The sequence below is a fragment of the Xenopus tropicalis genome, chromosome 1 (genome assembly GCF_000004195.4).
Source record: "Xenopus tropicalis strain Nigerian chromosome 1, UCB_Xtro_10.0, whole genome shotgun sequence".
In the NCBI taxonomy this organism is placed as follows: domain Eukaryota; kingdom Metazoa; phylum Chordata; class Amphibia; order Anura; family Pipidae; genus Xenopus; species Xenopus tropicalis.
This window is the reverse complement of record NC_030677.2, coordinates 109,095,214-109,107,014: the sequence shown is the minus strand read 5'-3', so window position 1 is coordinate 109,107,014 and position 11,801 is coordinate 109,095,214. Positions and strand designations below refer to the sequence as shown.

General features: G+C 37.1%; 1 protein-coding gene across 3 annotated transcripts; it reads right to left on the bottom strand.

Annotated features, from left to right (window-relative positions):
- Positions 1–1,199: 1,199 nt before the first annotated feature.
- On the bottom strand, positions 1,200–11,791 carry zbtb5 (zinc finger and BTB domain containing 5). 3 transcript variants are annotated; one of them, NM_001017334.3, is given in 3 exon segments: positions 1,200–3,770; positions 3,803–7,430; positions 11,294–11,791. In NM_001017334.3, a coding segment is annotated over 1 exon segment (2,010 nt). In that variant the 5' UTR covers positions 7,427–7,430; positions 11,294–11,791; the 3' UTR covers positions 1,200–3,770; positions 3,803–5,416.
- Between the last annotated feature and the right edge of the window lie 10 nt (positions 11,792–11,801).

The window sequence follows — 11,801 nt, the reverse complement described above, 5'->3', positions numbered from 1 at the left end:
AAAAATGTAATCTTTAGAGGACTTAAATTCATAAATAACTTTGGAGGAGGGCACTGAAAGCAATGAGTGTTTTTGCCAAAGACAAATCTATGCAGAACAACAATCCATCCAGGACATATGCTTGCAGTGTAATTTGGGTAGCTGAGTGTCTGATGAGAGTCAATATTGATAAATATAAGGTTATGCATTTGGGATTTTAATAGAAGTGGATGACAAAACCTATAATAAATGCAAAATTACCAATTTAAAAGTTGAAAAGGACAAAAAGCTAGTGAGCTACGAAAAGGTTTTTTTTTTTTTTTTTTTTTTATCATGAGCTGTTAAATTGTGGCAATCTTGCTGAAGCTGTTGTAAACTGGAAAGGCTTCAAAGTTGTGTTTTTTTTGGGGGGGGATTTTTTTTTTTTTACACCTTCCTCTGGATCACCTAGCAGTCAGGCAGGTTTTATTGGTGTGTGGGTGTGTGTGTACACCATCGATATTGGCCAGTTAGTCATTTGGACAGGTCTGAAAATGTATTCTACTAATGCATTACTGTCCAGTGAATGGTGTATCAGCTGCTCCTCTCCACCCGTTCTGATTGTTGTTGCAATTGGCCTACACAAATGGGGGGAAAAAAGGTGGCCACACATACTATATCTATCTGATCAACCTATTTTTAAACAATCAAATCTTTGTACAGGAATGGTATCCCTTACACCACATTTTTGTCTGACAAGTTAAGGTGCCCATACACTATAAGATCCGCTCGCTTGGCGATGTCGCCAAGCAAGTGGATCTTCACCCGATATCCCCACCTACGGGTGGGCGATATCGGGTAGAAAGTAACGTAAAAAAAAAATCCGATATCGGCAGCTATAGTCGGCCCATGTATGGGGACCTTTAGTTAATAAGATTACACAAGGGGCTAATGCATTCATAGCCTGATTAGGTCCTTGTTTCAGTGTTTTCTAGACTCCTGGACCAGATATTGGTCCGTGAAGCCATCATTTCAGCCCATATACAGGTCAATAAGGCAATTCAGCCAATATCAGCTTAGGTATAGTCAAACATTAAACTGAATGGATTTATGGCGGAAGTAATATTGGAACCCACTGCAGATAGTCATTATTTAAAGACTAATATATTCCTAAATTAACTTCATGCTTGCTTACAGTTAGTCCAATTGTCTATCAAATTATTATACAGTAAAAACACATCTTCAAACTTTACTCTATTTTTTTTTATTTTTTTTTTAAATACAAGTTGGTTAAAATGCTCTTTGAATATCACATACAGAAACAATACTTCACAGATCACGTGATACAAACTTGGTTTTTACATAACAAAATAAAATTGACATCTACCCAAAATACTGGGATGAATATTGAAATGTAAATTAAAACTATTTCAACAACCCAAAGTTAAATTCTCTGCATTCATTCTTTTGTGAGCACCTTTGTCAATGTCTTTGCGCACTTTGTTTAGTCCACAAAAAAAAAATCTTCACAGGAAACTCTATACATTAGTATTACATTAAAACCATGTTATGTTATGCCAACAGTTAACCATTTTCCTGCAATTTTTTTCTCTTGAAAGGAAATTCTCATATCTTTAAAGCTTTTCATAAGTGACAATGCCAAAAAAGTGCAGTGCTATAACTCCCAAAAGGAGAAATGTTATCCCTAATTAAAATCCAGTTATACATATTAAATTATGTTTACAATTAAGATTATTTCAATGCCGGCGCACTTGTTTATTTGAAATCACTAAGTGGAAACTCATTTTGTGATATTTACAAATGTTTTGCAAAATGCCCTTGTAAAGTTTAACCACCTATTATTTTACCACATGCCTGACTTACATTTGTACATATATTCGGCAAACTGAAAAAATGCTTTGGTTTTACAATGACAGAGTTTTGATTCATTTTTCTTGTATTCAATATAAACATGATAACTGCATACAAGGGAGGAATAGCTCTGGTGAAATCAGGACAATGGATGGGATGACATACCCCTAAGCCCTCTTTCCAAACAAGCACCCAAACTCCCCAGCAAAACGAATTAACAATTTTTGACCTTTAACCCAGTTTCAAAAAAAATTACTTGTGAAAAAAAGTTCAAGGGGATTATTTTAGTTACACAGACATGGGATCCCTTATCTGGAAACCCATCATCCAGAAACCCACAAATTATAGGAAGGCCATCTACCATAGAGTCCATTTTTATGAAACAAATGTTCTCTGTAATAGTAAAACAGTACCTTGTACTTGATGGTAACTATGATGTATGAATCCACATTGGTAACAAAACAATCCTTATGGAATTTAATGTTTAAATGACTTACTTTTAGCAGACGAGGTATGGAGATACAAATTATGGAAAGATTCCTTATCTGAGAAACCCCAGGTCCAAAGCATTCTGCATAACAGGTCCCCTATTTCAGTATAACAATAGCACAAATGCAGTTGCCCACAACAACTCAATACAATCCTAAAACTGTATTTTTTGCGAAACCTACAAGGATTTCCACTGTTCGTTTAGGTAATTTTTAGAACCAACTTTTAGGTATGTCATAGAGGCCACATCATTGTTTATTTACACATAATTACTAATTATCTAAACTTATTTGTAAATTCAACTGAATTGTGTCTTTCACAAATACCAGAGTAGACACAAAAAAAGAGGGAAGTCATAAAAGAAAGTCAAACTGCTTTCTATTTAAATTACATTTAAATAAAACTTACAATCATTGAAAATGTTTAATATACGTATAATGGAAAGTTGCTTAGAATTACTTTTTCTTGACGAAAAACTACAAAAACAAAGTTATTTTTAATAAAAACTAATATTCATGGTGTCTTTTTGTAAACTATATGTATGTACTGACCCTTTAAGATTAAAGCGCCGCATCATGAAGTGCTTAAAAAGGTGGGACTAAAATATACTGCCCTTGACTACCCTTAACATATCGGGGCTCATTTATAAAATTGGTGCAGTGCGGAATTAGTCGCACAGTGAACATATTTGCCCTGCCCGTGTTTATACTTATAAAGCTGGACAAGATTGATGCATTTAATGTGCAAACAATTGCAAATCTTTATTCACAGTGCAAATGTCCTTAAGAGCTTTTTAAATATGGCATAATCACAAATTGCAAATATTTATGTGCACAATCTGCGTCCAAATTACACCACTGATTTCACAAATTGAAAATTTATATTTGGAAAGCGAAAATTGCAAATATATTAGCGTGCAATAAACAAGCACAAAGGGTATGCTCACACAAACTGCAATCTCATTTGCAATTTTTTGTGCACAATACGCATTTCAATGCGATTCACACAAAATTTAAGAGTTTAGGGAAAATGTGCAAAACCATTTGCAAAAAATATATGCGCTGCACAAACTTTATAAAAGACCCCCACTGTCCCAAGTATTGGAGTAAAATTGAATTGAAATTTCTGCTATATAACTAAAGTAAGAAAGTTATGTATCTGTGATACAAACATCAAGTTCACATACAAGTGTCAGAAAAACAGAAGCAATGATCAGAATAATTCGGCTAAAAAACATAAAGGTAAATGTTGCCTTTTTACAACAAAAACTAACCAACCTGCAAACTATACACTACCTTGGAACCGTTATGCAAAAATCTCCACAAGCAATGACATTTAGTATTCTCTGATTTGTTTTCCGGTACTTAATGTAAACTAAAGTTAGCATACATCCAAACTGATGGGAAACTAGACCTATGGGGGTTTTATATTGTGTATATATATATATATATATATATATATATATATATATATATATATATATTCGCAACTTTAACAACACAGTGGTCTACATTATTTACAAGAAAATTTTGTTTATCCTGTGCTTGCATGGATTACCTCCCATAGGCAATGTCCAGATGAAAATGACCATAGTGTGTGTGAATGTTAAAGGACAAGGAAAGGTTAATATAAATTAAAAGTAAGTCTAAACAGTACTTACTGCATATCTAAATTCCCAGATCCCTGCTTGCTTCTCTGAGATATGGTGCTGGCAGCCTACAGCAGTGTGAAGACTACAGTGACATCACTGAAATATCTCTGTCCTTCCTGTAGGCTGCCTTCAGTAGCAATGCACATGTGTGTAACTTGATCCTGTCTCCTGTACTGAGCTACACATGCCCACCAGCCAATCAGAAGCGGATATGCCGGGGGGGGGGGGGGAATGAAACACATGTGCAGTATGAAGCAAGGAGGGGAAGGAAGGGAGAATACCTTTTTAAAGATGGCTGCCTGTTCTAGAAAATGTGAAGTAAGTGTGACTGAGTAAATATTTGATTAGGTGAGCCAAAAGTGTGGCGTTTTTACTAAACAATAAGAGGACTATTGGGCAGTATGCTTTTTATATTTTGACTTTCATTCCCCTTTAAATTTTAAGTTCCTCTGTAGAATGCTGATGTGACTGATATATAACCTCTCTACAGTGCTACAAATTATGTTGGCACTATATAAACAAGAAATAATAACCCATAAAAGGGTATACCGCCTTAGTATACCACCTTATTTGACATAAATTCAATGGCTAGAGCTTGTGCTGAACATTCTTTTTGCATATTATTTTAATATCAAAATCTAGTTTTTCCAGCCATAGATACAACCACCTCCTAGCCATTATGGGGATATAACTGTGCACCAGTAATCGAATTATCTACCTCTCAAGGACCAAACATACAGTAGTTTCAAACTTCCTCAAGAAATAAAGAACATATAAGCCCTATTTGTTTAATTCAAGTTGAACAAGGGGCTATGCTAAGTTTAAACCTTAAAATAAGTTTTTTACTGGCAGACACTGCCTCAAGCACAAATAACTTTTCACATAAAACTTACTTTGCATAATTATTTAAAAAGATGTATGCAGTTGCAGAACTTTGTAAATGCAACCAAAAGTGTATTATCATTTAAAGAACAAACATGCAAAGAAGTGGTTCACCACATTAAACAAGAGCACTGGCATTTATTAAACTGGTTATTTTACAAGTCATTAATAATTTACTAAAGGGCACAACACCAGACTTTAAATGCTTTCTTAACGCAATTAATATTTCCAAAACTGCAAATTAAAAGCTCTGAGAATTTCAATGTTAGTTTTACTACTTTACATAAACATTGATAACCTAAATTAAGAACTTTTCAGCACCTCAAAGTAAAAGAGGTTTTTATCAATAGATTTCCCCCAAACTGGTTTCTTGCTTCCACTCCCTCCCCACATACATAGAAGTCACTTGTCTGATAAATATTTTAAGTATGATGTGCTACTGGTCTTTATATCCTTCAGTCAGGCATGTGATATTACTTTCTCAGCATAACATAAGTTGGTCTTTGAGATTTCTTTTTTAAAAATGCTATTCATTTTTACTTTTTGATAGTTGTCAAAACTGATTTATAGCAAAGCTGTTGGAATATTACTGTTTTGCCACCTAAGGCATGTTGTTTTGGAATGCTTATAAAGGTGGCTAGATTGACTAAACCTTTTTCCACATTTTAGACAAGCATACGGTTTTTCACCTGTATGTACACGGATGTGCTTTTTGCAGTCTGTTAAAGTGAGAAAGGTTTTGCAGCATATTTTGCATGCATATTTACGGGCACCTTCGACCACCAACACATTATGCTCAGATAAAGCCTTCTTGCATTTTGACAGAACATCTGCAGAGGCCCTTGTCAGCTGGGGTGGTCCCTGCTGTGATGTATGACCATTTTCATATGATGAATTTCCTCCATTCATCAAAAGCTGAGAATTACTTGCATTATCCTGAAGCTGAGCACTCCGTACAGAAGTTACAATAGGCATTTTTGGGGCAATACGCCGATAATTTGGAAAGTTACAACCTCTGCCCCTAGAACTCCCCATAATAGATCTTGACATCGAATGGAGCCCTAAGCCAGACCTTGGAAAATCCATACCAAAAGGATCATTTCCTCGATAATTCGAGGACTGAACACAAGATAAAGTCATTACATCTTGCATTGGCCTAGTGAAATGAGAGTCTTGGCTGTCACTAAATGGATTATCAATATGAGACATGGCTGTAGAAGAATGATTGCTGGTTCCTGCCTCTGGGCTCACTAAATAAGACACTTCTCCATCCATTCTGCAGTCACTTGTAGTATTGGGAATGTTGTCGTCACTGTTTTGGCCTAAGCTGCCATTTCTACTTTTGCTTAGAAAGTTAGAAATACTAAAGGAAGACTTGTGCTCAAGGTTATCCGTCACATCCAATATATGAAGATTCCCTACTCTGTCAGTACTTGACTGGGGATCAGAGAAACTTCTATCACTGCTTTCTGGACTCAGTTCTATCTTTTCTGCACTTGCAACAACTTCTACCTCAACTGGCTCACTACCCTCTGCTTGGGAAGTGACATCACTAACTTCATCTTGAGGCTCTGGTGAGCTTAGAGGCTCAGATTTGACAATAACTCGCATGTGATCTTTATCACCCACAATAATTTCTTGTGTTTCAGAAGAGTATATATTTTTATCACATGCAGAATCTTGACTGTAACTGGTTTCAACTTGGGCTGCCTGGGACCCTATTGATGCACTGTTGTCAGACTGACTTGGCACTTGTGTATCTTCTTGGTTGCTGTATGAACCATCAAACATTATTGTGCTATCCTCGTGGTTGTCGGGAGTAGAATCAGACTTCAAGTTGTCCATCATTTTCATTGAATCAGGAGAGAAATACTCTTCTCGAGAATTAACCATGGACTGCACACTTTCAGGAGTGACATCATTGAGGCAATCATCTACAGAGTTCCTCATGCGTTGCCTTGCTCTTTCCTCTGATGACTGCTTTCTTTTGTGAAGCCGTCTTATTGGAAAGGTGGCTCTTTGTTCAACCATGTTATTTCGGCCAGAGCTTATTGAACTTTGTTGTTGCTGAGACTGGTCCTCTGTGTTCTGATTTGAGTTCAAGGCAGAGCTCACTATACTTAAACCAAGTTGTTGAAGCATGAAAGATCTCTGCATGCGAGCACTCTGCTCTTGAGCTCTATCGTTAGGGGGTGACATAGGAAGTGTCCTTGTGGTGAGGTAGTGTTTGCATGCTTTTACTACTGAATTCAAATGCAGATGAGATGCTGCAAGTAAAACGTCCATGACATTGCTCTCTCCTAGCATAAGGGTGGATGTATACATCATATCAATTAAAGCAGCAAAGGCTTCAGATGTCACAACTTCACTGTCCAACTGGATCATGTTCATGCTCTGATCGCCCTCTGCCACTGTAAAGAGAGCTCTGAAATGAGTACTGCATGCTGCTAATACAGAGCGATGAGCTTTGAAGTGACGACTACCAACCACAATTACACAGTCACAGAGTTGTCCTTGGAGCCTCTGATAATTTAGCTGCTGAAAGGTTTGTTCAAAATGTCCTGGAAAATCCATTGTCCTAGAAATAAGGACACAATAATTTTTAAAAAATTAAATTACAACTGGAAATTTTAAAATGCAAGTTTACTATGCCAACAGGAAAACACAAACATTTTCACAAGGCTTAAAAGACAAAAAGCAAAAACAAATATTAAAGTTCACAATAATAAAGGAGTCCTTTGTGTCTTACTAACATACGGCTATTAATGTGTCATTCTCGAGCTGTAACTGCCAGTTAATTCCTGCAACCTGACACTTTAATAAAAATGATTAATTAAAACCATGTTCAAACTGTTAAGTGATCAAGGACAGTCAGTGCATATTTTATAATACAGGTATGGGATCCATTATCCAGAAACCTGTTATCCAGAAAGTTCTGAATTACAGAAAGGTCATCTCCAATAGACTCCACTATAAGCAAATAATTCCAATTTTTAAATTTGATTTCCTTGTTCTCTGTAATAATGAAACAGTACCTTGTACTTTATTCCAACTAAGATATAATTAATCCTTATTGAAGAAAAAACAAGCCTATTGGGCTTATTCAATATTTAAATGATTTTTAGCAGACTTAAGGTATGGAGATCCAAATTACAAAAAGATCCCTTATCTGAAAAACCCCAGGTCCCAAGCATTCTGCATAACAGGTCCCATACCTGTACTGACTTTTCTAAATTATAGCACTTACATCCTAATAATGAAATACCCCCTTGGTTTAGAAAAAACAGCTTACTACAGATCAGATTTTTGGTAAGCACTTTATCAGATGGAGCTTCCTCTGTTGCACATTGCAAAATATCCGCTCAGCGATTCCTGGCAGGTGCATCCTCCTGTCAGTGCAAAGCCTAAGCTGTGGAGATAGTAGATTTCTCACCGGAAACAGAGATCTGTGGTGATTACATATGTGAAAAACCTATTGCAACCATTGGTCTGAAAGTGGGTAATGTTTTATAATTGCAATATATACTGTATAGTTTTATTAAATTCCTCTTTATGTGACATTTTCATTCTTAGCAAACAGGTAACAAAATTAAAATAAAACATCACTATTAATAAAAAATATGCATACAATGTTATACAGGTATGGGACCTGTTATCCAGAATGCGCAGAACCCGGGGCTTTCCGGATAAGGGATCTTTCCGTAATTTGGATCTCCATATCTTAAGTCTACTAAAAAAATCATTTAAATATCATTTAAACCCAATAGGATTGTTGAGGATGAGGATTAATTATATCTTAGTTGGGATCAAGAACAAGGTACTGTTTTATTATTACAGAGAAAAAGGAAATCATTTTTAAATATTAGAATTATTTTCTTATAATGGAGTGTATGGGAGATGGCATTTCCGTAATTCAGAACTTTCTGAATAATGGGATTCCGGATAATGGATCCCATACCTGTATTTGCTTTTCTTGAGGCTTGCTGGTTAGAGCAAGTTTGTGCGCTGCTTTCTGTGTATCTCGCCACATGCCATCATGCTTCTTCTTTGTCACTGTGTCCAGTTTAATGGACCAGTCTGTTTCTCTTTATACTACACTGTAAAGTGTAAAACATCATTGCTCTCAGTCAAGCATTCATTACTTTATTTATAAATTCATACTTTCTGATCTGTGTTTTTTTACTATTATATATGGCACAGAGTACACATTGATGAGTTTATTTTTGTTTGTTTGTTGTCACTTTTATGCTAATGACAATTGAGCATTTTGACCTGTAAAATGCTTAAGTAAGTTTTATTTTGAATGATAATGCTGTGTGCTTCAGACACGGCACTTTAAGGGCAGTAGCACCTCAATATTTGCTGGATGACTAGGGTGGTCAAACATCCATTGTGCCAATAGCAATTGGTGAAACCATGGGTGTTATATGCTTTGTGAGAAACCATGTTTGTTGAAAAATGTAAAAACAACAACTATAACTGGAAAGATTAGAAGGTTATTAAAATGTATATAACATTGTATTCAAATAACCAAAACAGATGTAATAAGAAGCCCGTTATCAAGAAATCTCTGAAATACAGCAATGCCATTTCTCACAGAATCCCAGCCCCAAAGTGAAAAGGTTAGCTTTTTAGTTCTGCTCATTCCTCTACTGTGCTCCCAGACCCTGGTCATAGAGACGATAAGAAAATGACAGGGATTTTGTGCTTCTACAGTAGTACCCAAAACCAGTGACATTTTCAATTACTGGAAGCACTAACCTGGGGTCTCAAACAATTACAATCACTGTGAGGTGCTAAAAAATGCCACCCCCTAGTGATTATGGCTTTCTTCTCCTTTAAACAAATCAGTCATTTTTGAGTGGTTTACTTTTTCTCTGTAATAATAGAACAGAGCCATGCACTTGATAATATCAAAGCTAAAATAAATGTATTATAAAATGACTCATCTAAAAAAATACCCCCAAGTCCCAAACATTCCAGATAACAGATCCAATAATCTGTAAAACTTTCCCATCTAAGTAGTAACCAGAACTTTTAAAACTTTAAAAGGCTAAATGTGTATCTGCAGTTTCTTGGAAGAAAACACTGTTCTTAGGAATAACTGTGTATAGTCTCTAGTGTGCATCTGCTATATGGAATTCATATATGGAAGTACAATGAGGGACAGACAAGTCAGTAAGTCAGAGAGTACTTATATAAATGCCGCAGCATCTGCAAGTGTCAGCCACTGAGGAGCAATCCCTAGGTGTTTAAAGGAACAGTAACACCAAAATATAAAAATGTATAAAAGTAACTAAAATATAATGTGCTGCTGCCCTGCACTGGTAAAAGTTGTGTGTTTACTTCAGAAAGTCTACTATAATTTATATAAATAAGCTGCTATGTAGCCATGGAGGCAGCCATTCAAAGGAGAAAAGGCACAGGCACATAGCAGATAACAGATAAAACACTACTGTATTCTACAGAACTTATCTGTTATCTGCTATGTAACCTGTGCCTTTTCTCCTTTTTTCCAGCTTGAATGGCTGCCCCCGGGGCTACACAGCAGCTTATTATATAAATTATAGTAGTGTTACTGTAGCAAACACACCAGTTTTACCAGTGCATTATATTTTTATTACTTTAAAGCTCTTTCATTTTTTGGTGTTACTGTTCCTTTAAGAAGTACTACTTTGTCAAATTCCAGGGCAATTTTCACCTAAATTGCCCCTATCTAAAACACACAATTGCATGATTCAAGTGAACGCTATTAAACACAGTATGTAAATATGGTAAAGAACGAAGGGCAATAGCACATGGTGAGATCTTGGGCATTTTCCCTGGCGTTTATTTTAGTAATCCATACCCAAAGGGGAATAACTGGACTGCATTTTGCCCCTAAATCACCTTAAGAGACACATGAAATGGGGAAGCATCTATGAAAAGCAAAACCTTCTATAGCCTTAACCACAATGTGTGGAGCATTTTGACACACTCTACCAGTCAGTACACTCAGACTTAAGCAGCATAATTAAGCACCCACCAGCAGTAGGATCATGGGAAATGTAGTCCAACAAGAGCAGCATTGCAAAGGAAATGCTTATGACCACAAAGTATGCAGTACAAACTAGTTAGATATGCACAGCATGCCCAACTTCTATGAATGAGAGTCCTTGCATACTGTGCATTACAGATTTGATTTAATACATTATACTTACAAGTGACAATCCCTCTCATTAAGTAGACATTTCCCTTACACATAAACAAAGCTAGAGTTCCCCATGTCGTGTAAGTACAGCTCACAGAACCCATCAGCGATTGCAGGTAGTTGTAGTTGGATAGCTGCAAGGCCTAGTTAATTCACACGGTAAGGCAAATATTATACAAACAAGTGGCTACGAGTACGGGGCCAGTTGAAAAGGGTCTGTCACTTAGAGAGCCTGCAGTTTTCCCCCTCACCTGTTTGTGCCTGAAGGCCCAGGCCTCGGTCACGCCGCGGCCTCTTTGTGTCTGCCAGACCGCTCCCCCTACCCGGGGTCCTGCTACTAATCCCGGCCTCCTTAGGCTACCGGACGTGACGAGCAGACCGGGCGGAGGCACAGCAGACAGAAGGGACGTAAAGCTACCGAGGATGGTAGTTATGGGAGGGCGGAGACACAGTGTCAGACAGGCGGAGGTGCTGCAGACACCACAACCTCTCTGTTCCTGTCTACCAACCCGCCGCCGCTTGACAGTCAGAGGGAGGAGACGCTCGCTCCCGCGTTTTGGTGGGGGGGACGTCGCCACTAGATTGCTCACTTCCCTCGCTTCAACCTGGTGTGGCACTAAGCACGTCTCGCTGACAGTCACGTCTGGAATAAAATCTTGTTCAGAACATAATAATTTAGGATTATGAGTGAAAAAAACTCCAATAGGCGCTTGCGTCCGTAATTGTGAGCACTGTTATCCGGTCAGGCGCGCTCACTCA